Source organism: Limulus polyphemus, unplaced genomic scaffold (genome assembly GCF_000517525.1).
Source record: "Limulus polyphemus unplaced genomic scaffold, Limulus_polyphemus-2.1.2 Scaffold346, whole genome shotgun sequence".
Classification (NCBI taxonomy): Eukaryota; Metazoa; Arthropoda; class Merostomata; order Xiphosura; family Limulidae; genus Limulus; species Limulus polyphemus.
The window spans coordinates 456,107-479,813 of record NW_013665956.1 but is presented as its reverse complement, the minus strand read 5'-3'; the positions used below and the strand labels follow the sequence as shown (position 1 = coordinate 479,813).

General features: G+C 33.6%; 1 protein-coding gene across 4 annotated transcripts in view; it reads left to right on the top strand.

The window, feature by feature from the left end:
- LOC106457570 (RNA-binding protein 4B-like) overlaps window positions 1-22,625 on the top strand; it is a 112,131-nt gene extending 89,506 nt beyond the window's left edge. For 2 of the 4 annotated variants that reach the window (XM_013917006.2, XM_022383564.1), the window contains exon 10: window positions 1,381-1,758. In XM_013917006.2, coding sequence (XP_013772460.1) covers window positions 1,381-1,438 — 58 coding nt within the window. In that variant the 3' untranslated portion in view covers window positions 1,439-1,758. Of the gene's footprint in view, window positions 1-1,380; window positions 1,759-3,255; window positions 3,332-4,853; window positions 4,942-14,364; window positions 14,539-21,599 lie in introns of those variants that run through there. The other 2 variants (XM_022383563.1, XM_022383562.1) reach the window with 2 other exon arrangements.
- Window positions 22,626-23,707: the final 1,082 nt, after the last annotated feature.

Genomic DNA, 23,707 nt, shown 5'->3' with positions numbered 1-23,707 from the left:
ATATTGTAATAATTTCTTATAAATACCATTTCCTAATGTAATTTTCCAAGATATTAAAGATCATAATGCAAAAAAAACTAAATTTATCAAAAGTAACAGGCTTTGTTTTTTAAACTGTGTGCATTTATGAAAGTTCTTAAGAAGTTTCAAAACTTTTTAACCAATAGTTTTATTGTTGGAATGACATATAGCATGACTTGCATTGGCTACTAAGAAAGTTAGTAGCTGGTAGTCATCAGGTTAAATACATAAAGACTAAAAGTGATTATTCCATATAAGAAATTCTTTGAAAAATAAATGAAAACGAGTATTGCATTGTAAGAACTTTTTGAAATATCTAAGTGAAGTTTTTAATAATCTTTTAACCACCATGACCTTTAATTTAACTATAAAAAAAAAAGCAATCTGTAACAATATAAATCATAAGGTTTAGTCTTTTTATACAACTAGCATCTTCCATTCTGTGGCTAAGTCAACCTATATTATGCTTCTGTTAGTAGTTGGCACAAATGGCAAATGCATTGAAGGTTATGGTCACTTATTTGGTAATTATAGGGAACATTATATTAGTGCAATGCATTTGTTTAAGAATTACAAATTCTAATGATGATATATCAGGTTTTAAAATGACATTCACAGGACACTCAAGACAGTTGCAAATAAATAACTAATAAAAAGATTTTGGTAATATTACAAGAGTGGTTTATTGCATTTTGGTATTAAATCATACACAAGCAAAAACATGTAATTATCAAGGGGGGTGATAGTAGTGCTTAGCTGCTAAAATTGCAGTTGTGGCATTCTCTTCTCTCAATGTGTATGAAGAAGTCTCAACCTTTAGTGACTGTTAATTAAAATTATTCATTCTCTAGCATGTTTAGCTAAGTATTAACCTTTGGTCTTTTTACTATCTAAAATTTTCTTTTCTCTAGCATGTACTATTAGCTAAAATAAAAACAATAGGTCTTTAAATAAAATCAAACATTTGGCAAGTCATATATATTAAATTTATTCTTCACCTTCATTGTTGTAGTAGTGTGTGGTTGCAGTGCCATAGTCAGTGGTTATTAAGTATTAATGTAGCTAGACTACCAACCAGTCTGAATTCTCTGGATTGGGCCTTAACAGTACATTTGAAAATACCTTTTGTGTTTCACGTATTTATGGTCAAACATAATTGATAAATCACCACATATGTGAAGCAGCTGTTATCACACATTATGAGAAGAAATAATCCTTTTGAACAGAATTGTGCTGTATCTTTCAACAGCTGAAAAAGGTGATCTTTTTAGATGGGGGCAGCTGTTAGTTTTTCTTAGGTAGTTTTATAAAATAATTGGTAGTGGGATGTTCAACAAAATATTTTTTCCTTCGAAACAGTTACACATCAGGACGACTCACTCCTCCGACTGCTGCTCGTCGCGCCGCTATGTTTTAACGGGTGCCTGAAGGAACGCGCTCGCGGTGGCATTGCTGTGGAGCGGGATGGCGCGAGTCGATGTACAAAAGAAGAACATGACAGATGTGGAGAAACATGCCTTTGTACATCTGGTTTTACCTAGAGTGAACATAATTCGTGTATTTTTTCTGGCTATTATATTTTAGCTCTTAAGACTTTTCGTGTATGATTCGTGTTCAACATTTCAACATTATGTAACATGAATTTTGTGATAGTTATTACTCATTACTCGACTTGTAATGTTCTATCACAGGTCTCTCTGTAACAGAAAAATTAAATAAAATCGCTGGTTGACTTCATATACGGGTTTGAATGTATTCCTGTAACAAAACAAATCATTTAATTTGATAGAGGAGCTCTATTTACCGTGATGAATTACAGATGCTAGAGGCAGACTAGAGGAAGACGCGTAACGTGATGGTTTTGCAAACATCATGCGGTTAATGTGCGGCTGAATCACCGGGTTTGTGTGTAAGTATTAATCACTGTCCATTTGTTCTGCAACATGTATATTAGTCTGAAGATACATTGGACCACAACAGTTATTCTGGTAATCCTACATATCTCTCTCTTTTTTTTTTAATTTCCTGGGTCAGTCATGCTTAGATATGTTAGTCACTTCCTCTAATTTGTTTTTGGATGAAGACGGAAAGGTTAAAATACAAGTTTTATCTATTATATTTTTGGAGAGAAACTATAACAGTGCTATTGTTTAGAACAAAAACTTTCTTGGACCATTTTTCAGTTTGGTGTTACTGATATTGTACTTGTGTAAAAACTTGCACTATATTTACTGGGTGGTCATGAGCCTCTAAAAGCCAAAGAACTAAAAATGGAAAAAGGAGAGGAAAGGAGGGAAAATTTAAATATAATACAAACATCTGTTATCAAGAAAAATTTGTATCCCCCCCCCCCCAAAAAAAAGAAAAAATCTTGTTCATTAAGACATCATCTGTGTTTGTGAAGGGATATACATTTGTTGCACTTGCAGTTGAAGCACTGCATTGGTGAGTAAATGCATCATACTTGTGAATGAGAGTTGTAAAACTTCACAAGTTTTTAAGACAAACTTGTATGTAATCATGCATACTAGTTTTGTGTTTGTAATTTGAAAAACAAAATTGCATTGTGTAATCACTAAATATTTGCCATTAAATGTTACCATTTTTTTTTTATGGAAGGGTCCTTCCTTGTAGATTTAGAAATAAATAACAGTTTGATATGGGTTTAGATGAAAAAATATATATATGTTACGTTACACAACAGTTTTTTCAACAGTGAATTATTATCAAGTAAAGGGTCACTGCTTAGAGAATTCATTGTGTCAAGTACCAAAACTTGTATTACCCAAGTTGATTTGAAATGCTGTTTGCATGGAACATTGAATACTTGGTGGTATTAACACCAAAACCTTGTCGCTTATTCATCATCATCCGCTTACAGCTTATGAAACACTAAAAATTTGTAATATTGATAATAACAACTTGAAGTTTTGGTTGCCATGTTCTTTATAGAAAAAGACTTAATGTTTCAATATCAATTTCATCATTTGGTTAGATCTTGTTTCTTCTTGGCTTATCAGTGAAAGTTCATTTGAATAACTTTTTGTTTTTTAATAGCAGTTATTGTGAAAAATTACTTTCTTGTTTGACAAACATACATATAAATTTGAAATCAGTGTTACATTTGAAATTGTACTTCAAGGAATTCATTACCTTAAAATCCATTATTAGTACTTAGTTTATGAAATACATGTTTATTAGTTTAAATATTTGTAATATGTTTGCTTTACACAGGATTACCTGATGTTATGATGTTCAATATTGGAATCTTCATCATACCTTAGCAACTCTTCTCATACTGAAGGATCAGGTTAGTAAATATGAATGCTTACATTGACAGCTATTATTACCTCATAATATTCAGTTAACTAAATTATATTGAAGTCTTTCTGAGGAGTCACCATGTCATTTTATACTGAACTGCCAACTAAACATTCTAAAAACTTGATACTGTAAGTTTATTGAGTCACCAGGTGATTGTTTACCAAACTTTTGATACTACAATTTCTTTTATTGATAGCACTTATCCTGATAGCCATGATTAGGCACTAATGCCCAACACTCCATTTTCCATTGTAATAAGTTCCTGCAAAGCATGCCTAGGTAAACCTTAGACCACATATTTTGACAGACTTTCCACAAACCTTCCACTATATGAGGACGTTTGCTTCCAAACATACATTTAAACAGACCAAAGACATGAAAGTCCATTGGAACTGCATCATGGGGAATAGACAGATATATATGACTGAATGAATTACTGTGATTCAAGTTTTCCAGCAATCTTTAATTAAAATAACTGTTGATATTAAGATGTGGCTTGAAGCTTTTGAACCACCATCAGTTTCAAATAGTTATTTATTATCTTTCATTTTTAATAAACATAACACAATGGTTTTGGATTGGCTTGGGGTGTAGCTTTGGAGTTCATAGCTGTTTCAAGTGATCTGCTGTGTGAATTTTATTTCTGCGATGAAGAACCTGCTCACATATTCAAAACATTATATCCATTTGCTCTACATAATTAATTTCTTTCCATATGTAGTCAGATGATGTGATTGACCTTATTACCACCAAGTAACCATCAGATTTTTCACACTATAACTTTTAATATTGCATGTGTATCTTAATGAAATTTGACAAGCTTTCTAAAACAGAAAATCAGATTTTTTTACAGTAGTATTTTTACTAAAGATTTGTCGATGAATGGAGTTTTGGTGTCATGTGCTGGTGCAAATGTACATAACTCAGTGAGAAAGGCTAGTAAATTAACAGTAAAATCACCTAGATTAATGTGTGAGTGACTCGAGTGATTTTGCAGCTCACTGGTTGCTTTAGTGTGTTTAGCTGTCTTGTCTGCGTAAGAAGTGGGTTGTGTTGTTTAGCGTGGCAGTGAAAGTGAATGGTGGTGATGTTTAGGTTTGCATAATGATCTTAATCATGTTAGTTGTGCAGGAGAAAGGGTTGGCCTGTGTGTGTGGTGGTGTTGGGAGAAGTGGGGCTCTGATTTGCTGTGTGTATGCAGGGGCCTTGGCAGTTAGCATCCTTGACTTGCTCACATTGATTGGAGCAATTCTCAACCTTGTGTGGGCCTGAGCACCTAACACATCTTGGGTTGGCAGTGCAGTTGGGTTTAAAGTGCCCACATCTCTGACATATGAAACACTATAAGACCAACTTGGGTGGAGGTTTAGTGGCTTCAGTTTTATATTCTGTGTAAAAGTGTGTGCAGCCATTGCTGAATAGAGTGTTTTTTGTTTATAAACCTTACTCTGATTAGGGAACTTTTTTTCCATTTGTTCTAAAAGAAGTGATCCTCTCTACTCTCTTAGGAGGCAGACCTAGTGCTACCAGCTCATCATGGATTTCTGTGTCTTCAGTGTTATGTTGAACTCCTTTAATGGCAAGCATGTGGAACTGGTAAGTGTCTGTGGGAGTATGTATAATGGTTTTTCTTCCTAATGCAGTGGTTGGTCAGTGGGCTAATAGGTGAGCAAAGTCTTTGTGCTCATTGCATTTACTTACTAAGCCATCCTTGGGTAGGCTTCTAATTTCCTTCAGTTTAATGTTTGGAAACAATTTCCAAAATTCACTTGCGATTTGTTGTTGTCGGAAGGTATTAGGAACACCTTTGACAATTAATGCAGGAATTTGTGTAGTGGTAACAGCGTTGGGTGTTTTGTTAATGACTGTTGTTGTGTTAATATCTTCAATTGTGCTTCTGTCTTTGTTTTTATTTTTTTCAGCTGGAAGCAGTGGCATACTTACTGTATGGTTCTTCTTTCTTCTGGGTTATTTCTGAATGGTGGTAAAACCATCATTATCAGCAATGTTGTTGGACTCAGAGGAGGACAAGGCTAGTGAGTAGCATGAGTCCATCTCCGAGTGAGATGGGACAGAGTTTAGTGATAAGTGGTCAGTATCTGCTTTTTTCAGCAACAGCTAGTAGGCTGTGAATCTCCTTAGAATTAATTGTGGCACTGACTGAACGTGTGGTAATTCTCAAAGTGGATCCATTCATTGTAGAATTGCCCACCTGGTGGCAGGTGTTGCCAGATCAGGTATGCTGAATTTTATATCTTAGTACTAAATCTGTATATTTAAATAACATTCACTTTGGAGATGGGGTGTTTCTGTAAGACCATTGGCTGCTTATCTGGTGGTGTGTGTATATCTGTATATTTTTTTATCGTCACTGTATGATATGTTAAAGGACTATCACTCATGGACTTCATGAGTAAGTCAGATGGTGATTTTTGCCCATTCCTACAGGCCTTTGATTTTTAGAATCGTGGTCTTTCTGCTTTTCAAAATAGGGAATGGCAGAAACCCATTGTATTGTCTTCAGTGTCATTCCTTGAGACTCCCCAGCATGTATTGCTCCTCCCCTTTTCTTCTAGTTTAGCATGGGAGTCCTTACCACTTCTGGTTCCCAGTCACTGGAGTTGTGGACCATGGAGGTTTCCTCAGGAATGTGGTTTGAACAATAAACCCACTCAAAATTCATAGATCATTTGTACCTGTTCAGTGAGAAGAGGGCTATCATCATTATATTTAATTTTATACACTATCGTAATATGCTCAATCCAAGTTGCTTTTGCTGGAAGTTTTTTGTCCTTGTAGACCGCACTTGCTGATCATGAAATAAGATGTTTATGCAGCGAGCTTCAACTGTATGTTTTCTGCTCGGATTGACAACACTTGCTATACTGAATAACATGCAAGGTGCTTCGCCCAGATGTTTTTGCCCGGGTGGACCGCATTTGTCATACTACGTCATATGACAAGGTGCTTTCCCCGGGTGTTTTTTACCTTGGTCGGACCACACTTGATCTTTGATCTCTAGTTATATTACTATCAGGATATATAATAATCAGTCTTATAGAAGGCTCTTCCACTGAATGTTTTCTGCCTCGATGTACTTCACTTGACATACTCAATAATATCACAAGGCATTTCCCCTGGATGTTTTTGCCCGGGTTGACTGCAATTGTTGATCACAATATCAGTTATGACCAAAATCTTAAACATGCAATTTTATGCAAGGCACTTCCACTGGACGTTTTCTGCCCGGATGGACTGCACTTGACATAATATGATGCATACCAAGGTGCTTCTCTGGGATGTTTTGCATCGGGCTGACCACACCTTGCTATCATGATATATATCCAAGGCACTTCCCTTGGATGTTTTTTGCCTATGCAGACTGCACTTGGCCTAATCATATACAGTCCTTTAGCCCTAGCCACGTATTCTTATATCAGGTTACAGGCATATTATTGAAATCCAACTATCATTGTGTCACATACACATGCTCATTAGATAAGTGGATGTCTTGTGTACTATCTGTTGTCCTCAGGCATAATCTGTCTTGCATGGCTTAGTACCTGTCCATTAACTCTTTCAGCACAGGCTCAGTCCCTGGGACTGACCTCGTAACCATTTTGTGCTTGTTATAGTTTTCATGCTATACTTTTAAATCAGTAAGCGATTGTTAATGAAATTTGGTACATTATTAGTGAACATTACAATGCTTTCGTATGCAAAATTTAAAATTTTTTTATTAAGTCTTAAGGTTTGTTCAACAATGGTTTTCTCATGCCTTTTTTTTTTTCTTTTCACATTTTGCCTATCTAACATGCAAAGTAATTTTCATTTTAAGATTAAAAATACATTTATGCATCAAAAAATTTTGAAATTTCACATGCAAAATCTTTATAATGTCCAAATAGTTATCAAACATTTCTTAATAAAAAAAAACTATATATTTTATCTGTTACTTTCAGTAATGAATCACTGTATGGGTTCAGTAGATTTGATTGATCTCGTAACCACCATAAAAAATGAGGAAATAAATATAACTTATGCCTCTTTCATTCTAGAATGAACCCAAATTATAACATGAAAACATAAATGTTTAGACTAAATAGCATAAATCTCATAACATTATACATTTATATATATATTTATTATTTTCATTATATTGACCTTTCAATACAGAATTACAATGATGCGCCACATGTGCACTCATGTTACAGTATCCAGTAACATAAAACTGACCTATTTCATTTCATTAATAATCTTTTTCTTCACTTGGTTTGGGTGGAACCCTTGAATTGGGGCCCACAAAAACTTTTCCCAGTATTGTGCCTATTTATTGTTAAGTTTCGTTTTTCTTTTCATTCTTAGGTTATCCTTTGTTCTGTACAGTTTGATTAGGCTTAAATAGTTTCGTTCTGTTAGATTTCATTGCATTTGTAATTTAGATTCCTTGTTATTTCTGTTCACTATCTTGTTTGATTCAGATTCCTTACTTATAGGTTTACCTGTGGTTTTATTGACGAGTTAACATCTACTTAGTTTCCAGTTTTTCTTGACCACTACATCATACGGGATTAATTCCCTACATCATTTTAATATGTTGACTAATTCATTTGTTTTTCTCTATAGTTTCTCCTTTTACAGTTACTTTCATTTCATTCCTACTTTCTAATTATTACTGTTCATTTCATTTAGTTTACACTTTATCCTTTTTACTTTTAATTTCATTTAGTTTATAATTTATCCTTTTTATCGTTAATTTTTTGGTTTCCCGTAGTTCTATGGACAAGTTCATATCTACATTGGTTCTAGATTTTTCTTCAACTCAACATCTGCTTTCACTATTGCTCACCTTCCCCATCTAAACGATGAACCCATTTTCCAGCGTTATAAATTTCTCGGTTCTCCCTGATCTTATCATGGAATGCCTTACTTCTATTGCAGTATTTACTACTTTTCACATTTTTCAGACACGTTTTGCAGAATATTATCTTCATGTTTTATGTGTTGTTCCTTTTGTCTCTCTTGAGTTTGGGTACTTACAAAGCCTTACCTTCTATGGGCTTTCAATTTTATCTTAGTTTAATTTCAGGCAGATTTCTTCCAGCATTTGTTATTCTTTTTTACCCTATCATTGAACATACCTTTAATGTTTCATGTTTCCCTTTATTTGGTGTTCTGTTTGCATTTCAGGTTTGTTGATAGATACCTCCTCTTTCTTCCCTGTATGTTGGGTATTTTTCCATCTTCAGTTCATTTCTTCCTTCTAGTGTTGGGTGTGACACTGCTGTTTGTTTCCTTTCCATTATTAATACGATTTCATGGTCTGTTCCTTTTCTTCTCTTGTCCCTTTTTTGGGGATGTTGCTCCTGTGAGTGGCAGCTGTTCACACTTTTCACATATAAGATTACTCTTTTGGGACCCTCACACAATATTCATATCCTTACATGTCATATTCTGGGTGCTCTCATTTGGATCACAGTTTGTTTTTCTTGTCCTGACATATTCTATCCATCGCAGTGTTCTCTCGATTGTCTTGTTTCTAGTAGCTTTGTCTTCTGTCGGATTCTCCCCACATAGATCCCTTTATAAGATCTATTAACCACCCATTATCTCTATTTGGTATATGGTACTTCCTCCTCTAGGTAGGGCTGTTGATGCCTTTAGCCGGGATTGGTCCCACAGGTTCTTGTATCTTCATCCTCCCCCCCCCCTTTTTACTTCCATAGGAGATTTCCCCTATCCCTACCATTCTATGTTAGGTCCTTCTGATTGCTCAACCATGGTTTCCTCAACTTATCCAGCTCCAACTTTTACCTCCGCTGCCTCTTCCTTTGTCTTCATTTGCTGGTACTCTTATCTAGACATTCACATTGTTCATCTTCACGCTTGGCTGTTATTCAGTTCTTCATGGGGAGATCAGGTTTATACTTGCAGGTAGCTTTGTTTTAGCTTGTTCCATTCACTCTTGTTCAGTGGGCATAAATGGAAAGTGTTCTACAGTTAATCTACGAGTCAGGGAATTCCTGCAGCTGAAACCCCTGTGTCTTGGTTGGCAGAGTTTCTCCCCTGGTTTTTCGACCATGGTTCTTCAGTCCCCTTGATCTTGGATCATCGGGAAGCCTTGTGCCATACCTTCAGTTTTTTTTTTTAGTTTTTTTCCTGATACTGCAGAGTTTTTACCTCATCTGTCCTTACTATATTCATATGCTCCTTCTGAATTAGTTGTCCTTCCTGACTGCTTACCATTCTGACCTGGGATATTATTGTGATCTTTTATTCCAGCATTTTACCTTCATTTGCATCACTTTCCTTGTATTCCATGTTTCCTCTTCCCTTCAAACATAATTCATTCTTCTCTATGCTTGTGCACTTTGGAATTGTTTCCCATGATGTTTTTTGTATGTTTTGTAACTCCTCCTTTTGCCTAATTCCCTTTCTTTCATTTCCCATCTTTATCCTCGTCCCAATCTGGATCGACTCTTATATAAGGTGTGTGCTCTTGTGTAAAGCTTCTTTCTGTATTGCCTGTTCCCACCTCTTTATTCCTAGGCAGTTTTCCTCAAGTCAAGGTCTCTCTCCTGCCCTCACCTATTGTATTCTGCTTTTGATCCCATTGGCTTACTCCCCTTTGTCATCTTCCTCCTGGACTTTGTTCTATATGTCTTCTCATCAGATTCAACATCCTTACCTTTTCCCTGGTATTTCGTCTTCGTCAGCCATTGGGGAACTCCTACACTCAGGCATGAGGGCTACACCTAATACGGTCATCTCCTTATATACACTGTATTGTAGTTTCTTCCTCCTCAGGGTTTCATCTACCACCTGTGATCATTTTTTATACTTCGGTGCAATTCTAACTGGATAAGTTTCTATTCATTATTTCTTTCCTTTCAGGGACCCTTGCTTTATTAGTCATTTTTTTGGATCCCACTTTGTGGCAAGTGGTGCCTGACCAGATATCTTTCAATTGAAATTCACACTGTACCAGCATGTTGAATTGAGCTCTCTTCCATGGCTCTGCAGTGCTCACTGGTGAGATGGGGTGTTCTACAAGATCACTTGAAGGTGGATATCTTTGCTGTGTTTTTGCTTCATAAACATGCCCATTCCGGACGGTACCACCCGTGGACTGCATGGGTAAAGCAGAAGGGGATAACTGCCTGTCTCTGCTGTGCCTTAATTGAATAAATTGATATGGTCTGCTTTTCAAAATAGGGTTTTGTGGTCACCCATGCACTATCTTCAGTAATGACATTCCTTCGGACTCTCCATTGCATATTCACCCTCCTTTCTTCTAGTCAAGTGAGGGAATTCTTAGCTCCTGATATCATTTCCACAACCACTGGAGTTGAGCCATCATAAATGCAGTTCACTCCTTTTATTGGGAGCCCTCATCTTATTGTTGCATAGATGTTGGTACCCCGTGGCCTGGTGTTGGATTTAGAGTGAACCAATCAACATAAGTCCTCACACATGTTTATGGTTGTTTATATATTCCTCCCTCGATCAAACTCTTTGTGGACTGTTCTGGGTCTCTTCCTTTGCTGTCTCTCAATATATCTTATCTGAGGATGTTCTGGCTTTGGGATGATTCCGGTTCATTTCCAAGTCGCGGGAGTTGGGTTTTCTTATAAAGACATCTTTTTGATACCGGATTTCGGGTTCCCAGATCAATCTATCAAATGCTACTACATGTGCCATGTTCTGGTATTGGAGTGGTTATTGATTCTCTCCAATCTCTCAAACTTGTGGTGAAGATGGTATAATCCTCATCCTATCCCCGCTTAGATGTCAGTTCCCACCGGTGAGGGTTTTGGACATAGTTACATACACATATGGTCCACTGTGCCCTAGCCACTCTACATCTATGAGCACATTCATTGATTACCCACTTTTATACAGTGGGATTTACTTTCATGTTATATGGTTCGGCACACTATCCGGTTAGAGTTCTCTTCCACTTGGATGTTATCCTCTACCATTCAGAAGTGGTGAAGTTTCCCTCATCAGATCTTTGGGTCTGACTCGTTTCCAGGTGTTCCCTTTAGATGCTTTTGAAGGGTGCTTCTGTCATTCCCTCGCATCTGTTCCTCCTCATATTTAATGTGGGATTCTATCTAATCTTGTGAGTGGAGGGAATTACTGTATCAGAAGTTATAATTTTTCCTATACTGAAAATGTATTTCTGATAGGTAATTCCTAATTCCCTCCACTGACATTTCCCACCTTTTCTCCCTAGTGAAAACTGGTGCTTCCATCTTCTGCCAAACTCAAAGTGATAGTTTGGTGGAAGAGTATAGAGGGAGTCACATGACTATGTTGCACTCCATTGGTGGAGAAATGACGCATGATGATTTGCATAAGAGACATGTTGGAATAACTAGATTCCAGTAAGGGGAGCAGATGGCTTGTGGCATGTGTTAAAAAAAAAAAAAGTTCACATAAATAGGGTAGCACTGAACAAGAATAGCTAATCTTGTGAGAAGAGGGAATTGCCTATTGGAAATACATTTTCAGTATAGGAAAATTATAACTTTGGAAATTCACAAATAAATTTTTATTATATATGCTTTACTCAACTTTACAACAAACTTGTAATATTTATCAAAAGATTTCGAAATTTTGTGACAATGCACTTTGTAAATTTTGAATTGTGGTATAAAATTTTGGAGGGTCATTCCAATATACTGAGCTGTACTTAATTTGTCTAAAATTGGGTATGTCAGCATACACATGAAACAACTTTTACACAATTACATTTGCTGTTGGATTATTTCTAACCAACAGAAAGAAAAGGTTCCAATTTATTAAATGCTACAATATCAAGATCATTCAGATGTAAGGTTTTGAAAACTTCATTGTTAGTTTCATTATTTGTGCTATCATTGGAGTGCAGCTTGACTAGCCATCAGAACTATTTCAACATATTTACAGCTTAAGTTGAAAACTAGTTAATTTATTGTAGTTTTACAACATTCTGTTTTTAGCTTGTGGGAGTATTTTGTGAGGCCAAGAGCAATTAGAAATAACTGAGCATTGAGGATATGAGTACAACAGCTTGAAAAGACAAAAATCCAGATGGAAGTACTAAATTTTTTTTAATGTATATTTGTGATCTGTTATTATAAAAGTAATTGCAATATATGAAATTAGATACTTATTAGGGTAGATAAAAATTTTGTATGAAAAAACCATTAAATAAACAAAATGCTCTTGATAGAATGATTTGAGCTTTTGATTGTGTGACTTAATTTTTTGCTTACATAAAGCTGTTCCACATAAAAAATAGCTTTCCCTGTACTCTTAGAGGGTCAAAGTTCACCCGTTAAAGAAATGAATCTAAATTAAAAGATTCTTAGCTTTGGCTGTAAGAGTAAATAGTGTGGAATTGCCTGCTACAGTGTGCAGCCATTATCAAAATAAAATGAGTAATTTAGATTTATTTCATAATTTTTGTTCCATGGTTGCTACAAGGTTGGTCAAATTGATTGCCTTATACAGCTAGTGCTAGAATAGAGAAAATAACAGATGAAGTATAAAGTTTTAGTAAAAAAATACTATATTTATCTAAGAGGTTCTAGAGATTATGCAAATGAAATTTGAAAAATGTAAAATAAGACAAAGTATTTTTATTCTCACCATGAAAGTCACCTTTTGCTTATACTGACTCGGTAAAGGCTTTGTAAATTCAGACAAATCTTTAATAACAAATTTGTAGTGTTTATTAAAGACTTGTAAAATTTGGTTAAGGTATTCTTACTACATTCAGACTTATGTGTCCTTACATGGTGATTACAAAATGTTAGGAAATCACATAGATTCAAGAAATCGGTTTTAACACAAATAAGCTATTTTGCAGCTGAAGATGAAATGTCGATCTTTCAAAAGCACTGGGGTTCTAGGGTATCGTAAATTGTGTTATGTTAGTTACAAGGTCAGTCAAAATGACTGTGACCACATATGTAGAGCTAAGGAGTTAAAAAATAAAAGTTTACTGTTGATTTTAATCAGATCATTTCTAATGAAGTTGATTGAAAAAAGTACTGATTCTCTCTGTTTACAAAATTTGAGTGTTTACGTAATTTATACATAAAGCGAATTGAGTATTGAACTTATAATCCTGAACATTCATTAGGTACTTTTAATGTAAACAACATTAAAAGTCATGATAGTTAATTTAGATAATATGAAATTGAATGAAGAAACAAAAGTAACAAATAGTTATATGATAGAGAAAATGTACACACTGTTTTGATTAAATTCTTTTGTTTGTATTTAATCTGCATCATAAGCAGTTTTAACTATTTTGTAAATTTCACAGAAATTGATGCATGCTAGTGCATTTTCTTAAATGTGAGTAAATTTTGAATGATTTAGGAGTTACTATGGAAAAAGTATTTTTACTGTTTAAAATCTCCTAGAAATTCACTTAAGTAGTTGCATTGAAAAGTGTTGAAGGAATGTATTGGAATTTTACTTTGTGAAAGACTTGCATAATTTTAATGGCCATTATAGTTAAATTTTGGTACAGAATTTTTTCTCTTGCATCCTTCCTGGTTTTGTCTGATACGCTATTTTATACTGACATCATAATATATTTTGTAAGCTAACTGTTTGATTATTTTCATCTAAGTATTAGTTCAGCATATCAAATAATAGTAATTGTTAATTTCAGTGATTTTGATAGCTCCAAATGCTGAAAATATCAAGTTTTAACCTTTCTGTGAAAGTGGTTTGTGTGATATCTTGTATATTAAATATAAGAGAAATGTTTTGTTATTGTTATTCAAGTGCGTTTTTTTTATCAACAAAAATGTTTTGGGTATTATACTAAATATTTGATTTAAATGTTGAATTGTTTGAATTTCAGTGTTTCTTTTGTAATATACTTGTTAAATATTTCAAGATTTGTAAGATTTTGCATATGTTTTCATTTTGCCTTACTTGTGTATTTTATGAAATGCTAAGTGTGTTCAAAAAAAACAAACATGAAATTTGACTTACTGAGAAATCTTTCAGGTATTGTTTTATCCTTGACTAAAAACTGAAATAAGTGTTACGACTGGATGTGGATCACCACCTTGATCAGGAATAAATAACCTTTTTGGAAAGATCTTGACTACCATCTTGTTCAGAACTAATGTGTTTAGAAGTGGAGTTCCATGCTATTCAACAATTAGAAATCGTGTTAAGGTAAGAATTATTACAACCTTCTCAAGAATTCTTTGGTCACAGAGTCATCTAAAAGTGAACTTCCACTTGGTCCAAAATTGAGTTGCATGCCAACCAACAATAACTCGCATTATCTAGCTATAGATAAACACATTATCTAAAATTAAATAAACTAGATGTTTTACATTTATAAACCACAATGTGCAAAGTTTTTTTAAAGCAGAAGCTAGGTAAGGAAACTGTGTATACAAATTCAGCATGGATATTTATCAATTATTCCAAGTACAAAAGAGCTCAACTTAATAGCCAAATAGTTAGATCAAAATTATGCAACTCTTTTGATATGATATTTCTGCAGAAAAATGCTTTTTGTGTATTAAATATTGCAGAATACAGAGGAATGTTCACAATCTATGCTAATGATATATAGCATTTTTCCATTACTGATATTTCTTCATGGTAATGTAGTGATGTCAGCATGTTAGCCTAATTGTATGCAGTGCTGAAATTGGCATTTTTATAAATGTTCATTATGTATAATTTATTATTTTATCTGTAACCTTCAACCACTATAAATCTGTAGCAAAAACCTTTGTGACATGCTTTGATCTGATGTTGTTGTTTTTTTAATATTGTATCATGAGATATATAGATAGATAATTTGCTTGGAACTTTGCAGACACTTAAGTAGATATGTGATTCATTTAATATGATGACATGCATCCATATGTCACATCCGAGATACCTCTTATAGCTTATAGTGTAGCTTTGCACTAAAACAAAAACAAATTGTATAATCCATAAATCTGAGGTATTGTCTTTTATGATCATTGGATTTTAAAAAAAGTTTTCAAAAGTTCTTGAATGTGAGAACATTTCCCTAATTGATATATATATATAATAAAGAAAAAAGTATGTATGTGTATTTAGTTGTTTGCCAAAAAAAGTACATATAAAAAAAAATAAACTACAACTAGTTTCATGTCAACCTGTAGGTAATACTTTAGACCAGTGTTTCCCAGACTGGGAGCTGTGGCCACCCTGGGGGCTGTGAAGCTTTTTCTGGGGGACTGCCAAAAATAAAGATGCTGACTTAATTTAAATACTAAATAAACAGTACGGCAATAAAAATTACGTTGAATTAATTAAATGACATAGTATGTCAAAAGGAGATGATTTTGTTTTTACTACGGCACTTGTTTTTCAATCACCATGCTAAAGTTATAGGTTGGGGCCTCAACTTTTTTTACTGACATCAAGGGACCCTCAGACTAAAATAGTTTAGGAACCACTTTTTAAACTGCAGTGGCACTGATATTATATGCTTGAGTTGCATGACAGATTCAAATTGGTAAATGTGTGTGTAACACAAAATGACTAACATAGTTTAGGTGGGTGAAGTCCTGTGAAAATGATAAGCACATAGCCATTTGATTAAAATAATTCTTCAAAAGAAAATAGGATGGTTCAAATGTAAGAATTTATATGGTCAAAAATGCAAGGAAAAAATGAGACAGTTTAGACTGGAAGCAAGGAAATGTTAGAGCACTCTATGTACTGTGCTTTTTAAATATTTGAATTAAAAGAAAATTAGGATTGGCCTCCACATTCTCTAGCAGCCATACCTTTAGCTTGCTATATTGAAAATCAGATCATTCAAAATATGCAAGATATGATACTAATATTTAATGTTTTTTAATGCTTTTTGTCTTAAAACAGTGCTAACTATTTTTAATATTTTCTTAGAGTTTATGACAGTTAAAAAGATGTCAGCTAGATACCTTGTACCAGGCTTATGAAAATATACACACAGAAAATAAAGGTTGAAAATTTAAACACCAGACTGACTAGACGAAAAATAATATATCACAAGTAATGTTATTATGAAAAGAAATGACAAAACAATGTTTAATATGCATTTAAAATCCCCATTACACTAAACAATAGATAGAAAAAGATATCCATAAACTGTAGTGTGTACAAAAAAAATGTATTGAATTGTAATTTACAAAATAGAAATTATTACCCATGCTTTCTGAAGTAAAAAATGTGCAAGTAAATTTAAAAAGTATTGTATATAATGACAGCAGTTTAATCTTCTTATTCAAAAAAATGATGACTTACAACTCTCAGAAGTTTAGGATATTGTGGTATGTACTAAAAGTACAAGAAAATGATAAGCATTAACTTACCAAATATTAAGTGGCTGTGATATAAAGTATATGAAATTTACCTAGTTTATTTTTTAAGCAACATAAAGTTGTCAAGATTTTCCTTTTTTCTGCATTCTACATTTTTTTGTTTTTTTCTGACATGATCAAGATTAACTCTTCTTTTTCTGCACACGTCACAAGGTTTTTCTGAGTTACATTCAAAATTTAATTAAACCAGTTTCTTTTCATGGTATATTAATACCTATAGCATAAAAACGTAGCTAATAATCCATATTTTAATAGTGTGCAATTCTTAGTTCTTACTTTTATAAGGCAATATTTAAAGAAAATCTAGAATTTCTCCTAGTGTGAGAATTGTCACATTTGCTCTCTAGGCATTCCCATTTATTTACCACCTCTCCAAGAAGTATGAAATTTAATGTAAATTACTCATTCTCATCATCACTCAGGCAAAGAATAATTTTCATAACCTTAATCTTATTTGGTTACAGAACCATGAAATAAACAATCAGACCCCTTTTACCACACCCACCTGTCACATCCTCTCTTTCAGAAATTGTCAGTAGTTCTCTCTACATCCAATATTATATTATTTATAACCAATAGAAAGCCAAGGTTTTCATCTATCAAGTGACATATTATATTACATTGTTTTTTGTTAAGAGAATTATCAGCTCAAGCTTGATTCCTACAGGAAACACATCAACGAGCTTAGATTTAGTTTTAACCCCTGGAACTCCATATGTAGTTTTGCACTCTTTTGCATCATACAGATTTTTATTTTATGATTATTTTTGCTTAAAACTGTAATATATTTGTATTATTGTTATATATGAGCTATATATAACAGTTGCCTCCAATGTTATATGTGGTTTTGCTGTAGGTACTGGATTCTCACTTTTTCAAAGCCATCATTTGTGTGGTCTGTCAACAGTGCTGAGATAACCAGAATACTTCAGTTTTTAGTTTCCAGTTTGCCTTTTACAGATAAGAAAGGCATTCAGTGTCATCCGAGAAACTAGATGTAGGCCTAGCGTTTTGAACCATGCCAGGGATTTTTGAAAGTGGTCATAAGGTTCCAGATAGTGGTCAGCTTTGTCAACAGACCTCATTTAATTTTTATATTTCTTAATATGATAGCATTTATAGAAGCATTGGGATGTTCTTCCATAATGTTTTATTCTTTTCAACCAATGAGGCCTCATACTTTGTTGTAAATACGAGAACATCCTTTTTGTCAACCCATTGTACAATTAGAGCATTATCATGCCTTGTGAATACACTTCTGAATTTGGGTACACTTTTTTTGCCACTGATTTCTTTTGGAGGACCTCTCTTTAGCCTCATTGCCCCTTTGATATATGTCTTTCTTAAATCTGAATACTTGGTTAACCTCAAACTGGAATACCAGTTGTCAATAATTATGTTGTCATTGGTTTGGTATACTTTGTGCAAGATGCACCACAATTCTCTCTGAAACTGAAAGGTTTTGAGGCGTAGCAAACGGCAGTTGGTATGTGTCCTTTCCATAATATGTACTGAAATTCCAGGTATATCTACTCAAATCATCTCCTGACAGACACAAAACAAAAAGATTCAATCTAAAACGTGATCTCTTGATTTTTATATATTGCTGGAAAGCTAATCTACCCTTCCAAAATACCAAAACTTTATGAGTTGCAATGTTTTCTCCTACATAGACTACATACTTACATTTTTTATGCAAGAGGTTACAGAAAGGTTCTAATTGAGTTTGAGCATTAACTCTTTCAACATCTGCAACATTTGATGAGTGGAAGAATTTCTTGGTAGTAAAGAATCTGTCCCGATTCATAACGTCATTGCAGTAAAAATAAATTCCCGGAAAAAGATTGCTGCCAGTACTAATGAAGTTGGTTGAACTTGCATAATCCATTGTATAAAAACAGTGCTACAAACACATACAGCTCACATCACATCAATTGATTCCAAACATTTTGCTTTTGCAATCAGGATTTGTATTGAAATATTCATTTATAGATCCACACAAATAATGCATAACTTCTTCATTAAGAAAGAGTTTGAAATAATTTTATTTCTCATTGGCCATATTTATATCGGAGTGTATTCCTTCATATGGCTGGTTCAATGGAGAAATGGCATTGGGCCTAGCATCAGTAAACGGATTGGAAATTATTTTCCACTCAGTCAGTGTTTCCCTTGCAACTGGTACTGATTCTTCCAAATCACAGGAACTAGTGGCACTATCACCATTTGATAAATCTCATTCACTGTAACTATCAGCTGGGAAATAGTCAAAATAACTATCACTACTACTAGAAGGAATATTTGCAGCCATGTTTTTTACTAATGAAACAGTCACACTTCGAAGGCAAACAAAAAACTGACTCCTGCAGGTGAATGACTCGCACATTATTTCCCAAGTGCACCTGTATCAACCAATCATGATTAAGAGGAGGAGGTTATTTACCATTGACATCATGACTTCTGTCAGAGGTAGCTAAATAATATGGCAAAATGTTAGAAAAGAAAGCAGAATTATATGGCGTTTCTGCTTTTAGCTATGAATGTTGAAGTTATAGTACACATGCAGGTATGTAACCATGTAAAGGAGCTCTCTTCTCATACATATGCAAGTATATACCCATCGTGAATGGGTTAATGGTTCTTGTTGCATAGTTAGAAAGCCAGAAAGATTGTGATAGTTATGGGACATTATCAGTTTTTTGCACATTATTGTGTCCCTTTGGTGCATTATTTAATTGAATAAAAAAAAATTTTTGTGCAGTACTACCATTAGTATAAAAAAGTAGAGTTAAGTGTTATTCTCAGTTGACAGTAAAAAAACAAAACATGCAAGTACTTTATTTCTTGTTTTCTGTTTTATGTGCATTCTTTATTTATTATTATAAAAGTAACTAAAGGGTAAAAATAAGAAACTTTTATGTTAGTTAAAGTTAGATTAAGTGAAACAAAATATATTTTTTCATGTGATATGCTCATGAGTAGCTCGTGTGTAATGTAATTTGATAGCGTAATGTGAGCTGCACATTTGCTAAGTGATTTACAACTTATAATGGCACCAATAGTAGTTAGACAGGGTTCAAAGGGCAAAAAGCAATAGAATTTAAGTATAAATGTGCACTGTTATGAGTTTAAAGCTATTTACTAACCTTTTATAAAGTTAGGGTAGAGAAAATAACAGATAAAATATAAAGTTTTACTGAAAAAATGTTTGAAATATATTTAGGAGGTTTTAGAGATTTTGAGAAGAAAAGTATTTTGAATCTTAACGTGGAAATCACTTTACACTCAGACTAATATATAGAAATACTATATATATATATATATATATATATATATATATATATCACGACAATACTTAAGTAAATATTACTATTAAACTAATTAGTTTTTAGTTAACTAAAAGTACTATAGTAATTAGTTTAATAAAAGTCTGCCTTATTTTGTGAAGATACACAAAGTGTACTAAAAGTTACAGTGTGGAAAATATAATGAGTACAAGATATTAGAAGGTCAGTCGAATTGACTGACCTTATAGTGAGAGAGAACTTCAATCACCAGATCTTTATCTTAAACCTGCTTTGCTTTGTCATCATGTTTGATGTAAGTTCCTGTCAGTTCTTCTTTGGTACTAAGTGCTATTCACATATTTGCTCAACATTCTTACTACCAGGTTGCTTAGTTTTTTATACAATATGGAACAAAAATGCCTCAACCTGAAACAGTTCAAAGACTATGTTAAAGAGGAATTGCTCTTTCAAGAAATGAAGATCCATAAGTGAATGCTTCTGGTGAATTCTTGTGCACATCCTTTTGAAAGCTGCACTTTTGGGGGAAATCCTTGTCTCCTTTGAAAAGTCTAAGGTTAATTTTGAACTGTTTCCTGCTACTCTATGTTTCTGTTGACTACAACAACATCAAGCGCAAATGTCAGAATTAAATTTCAACATGTCTTGAACTTCCAGATTCTTTAAGACTTGTTGATCTTTCAGAAGACATTCTTATTTACATTTGGTTCTTCACTACTAAGTGGTAAGATCAGTGAAATATGTATCCTCTGTTTCCAGCATGTTCATGATGACATTTTCCCTCTTGCATGGCCAAAGTTCCAAGCTGTATATAAACACTTATATACATTAAGTTGATGGGGAACAGTAGCAGAAGGGCAAATACATCCATTTCACTCCGTAAGCATTTATTTCATTATAATGAATGATGAAAGGAATTTTGCTTATAGTCAAATCATAAACTAATTAGTTTGTGAAATATGTGAAATCCATCTGAAATCACATAGGAAGCTTAGGAAAGTCAGCTGCAATAGGGTATTGAAACAGTGCATTAAATATATCAATTCTGTCATACGAATGATAGCTCATGCCACTAACGGCATCTTTTAGTGCCCACATTATCTCTATTTTAACAACATTTTTAAAATAGTTTGTTACACCAAGAGAGAGCTGTCTGTAGTTGATGTAATGGTGGGTTCAAGTGAGTTCTCAAATATCTGGTGGATTATTTCAATCAATTTGAACTGTCCCAGGTTCAAAACTATTTCTGATTTCCTGCTTTGTGGATTTGACATGTTGTAGCACTGGGATTAGCTCGAGTTTTCCACCAATACCGCTATTGCACCAAACAGAGTTACACTACCACCAGACATCCTCTCAGCTAGATAAAAGCTACTACAGGTTAATAACTGTATAACTACGATAATAACATTCTAGATTCAGTTTAATGAAACATCACCATACTGAAAATATAAACTCACTGTATAACACACAGAGTTACATTACATAAAGTATAGAGGTATACCAGTACAATTCAGTGTATTTCACTTAAACTTGCATGTATCTACTAAACTGCAGCTTTCTTTCAAAAATACAGGAAAATTCATCCATATATATAGGAAGACTAAAAAATAGGACACTTGACAGTCTGCTGTCATCAAGATTAACTTTTCCAGGATGGGCAAGAGTACCTTGAAGTCATATTCAAAGGATAAAGCTCAAGGAAGCCATGAAAGCACGGACACTGTTAACTTCATTTCTATTTGAAACACCGAAAACTGTGTAGGGAATTGTAATGCCCTCTCTTCAGCTGCCAGGAAATCATGTTGTAATGACAGTTTATAACTAGATATAATTCTTTCAGATGTGTAGTTAAAGAAAAAGTGTGCAACTGAAAACTGTTGAAGAGAAGTGCAGTGAGAAACCTGATACACTTAAGAAAAATGTGGATGTATTTAACTTGAAACTTTGACTAAGTAAAGTACTGTGCAAATGCAGACTACCTTTAACTTTGAATTTTTTATTGTGAACATAATAAATCACCTTCAAGTTACAGCATTTTTGTTGTTTTATGTGATAAATAAACATGATATCATTGTTACAGTTAATTGTAATCAGTAATGGTGTAAACAGTATTCAGGCTGAGAAAAAAATATTGGTGATGTACTTCTTCAGTTTTAAGGCCCAAGCTGTATGAAACAAATATTTGATTTTGATGTCCAGGCTGTTCAAGAAACTTGTATTGTGGACTAGCTGGAAGTTTTATGTAACATGACAGATGTAGTATTAATGACTGGAATGGTAGAATCTTTTGAAAGGTTAGGAAACAAATGAGTCTCTATAAAAATCAATTTAGGCTAGAGTGTAAGTTATTGAGTCCATTAGATCACATAGTTAGTCTCTTATGCAGTTAGCAAGTAACCTCTTCGTGATTTAGTCAGGTTATCTGCTATTGGCAACCAGTTAGTTCAATGCTTTGAATGTTGAGTTTGTTACAAAGAAAGAATTGATGGGTAGCCAGACAACTTAAATTTTTTATTAGTTCATTTATAAAGTTAATCCTATTGGTGCATGTTGATAATGCTGTAGAAGTTGAAGAAATAAAACTTTTTATTATTGTTAAGTGGACTGAGTGTTGCATTATTATTATTGTACTTATAAATTTTGTATGCAATAATCCAAAAAGAACCTGGCCAACAATAGAAATATTTAAAACATTATAAAGGAATAGCCTGCATAAATTTTAGAAAATATGTCCATGATTCCCATAAGTCGGAGTAACTAGTAGTCAGTTAATTTCATGTGCTTGAGTGATGCTTCTCGAACACAGATGACAAAAAAATATATCATTATTAGTGCTAAAAATTACATGCAGGTTTATTCTGGTACATTTAGCACATCATTATGCATATTTTTTTGCTTACTGTTAATTGTCATGGAGTATGAAGGCAGTCATAATGTATTATGTAAACAGTTGCTAGATTCCCACTTAAAAGGAATGTAAAGGGTTTGGAAGAGGCTTTGTCTTTCTTTCTAAAACTAGGCCATGAAAGATTGTTTTACTACAGTGTAATAGCCCTTATCAAATTAATATTTACAAATAAGCTATTTTGATTTTACTTTCGCTATTGTTCATAGTGAGAAGAGGTGAAAATAGAGAAATGATTGAACCTCTAATTACTACAAACAACAGTGAAAGTAACTGTAATATACAGCAAAATATCACAAACTCAATCTCTACTACTTATAACATTGAATCACACATTAATTCCATTACTGAAATTTGTTCAACTACAGTTGCAACAAATCATTCAGCTTCCAAATATCTCAATGAACACCCTTTTGATACCAACAACGATAACCTCCAAATGCTAATAAAGATATTGAAATTAAAATTGTGAATTTTGAAGAAAAAGATCAGAAAAGTTTTACAAAGACACGGAAATCATAAAGCTAAACCAAAATTACATCCCCAAGAACAACTAGCCCTTAAAAAAGATATCATTATCATCAAAGAATCGGATAAATATAGAGGTTTTGTAGTTATGAGCAGAAACAATTACAAACAAAAAATATTTGATCACCTAAAAGACGAGAATAAGTTTCAAATGCTCAAGATCGACAGTGACAATAATATATAATCTATCTTGTTTCACAAACTGATTAGAAAACTTTTTAACTGCCATCATCCCAAAGCTTCCAAGA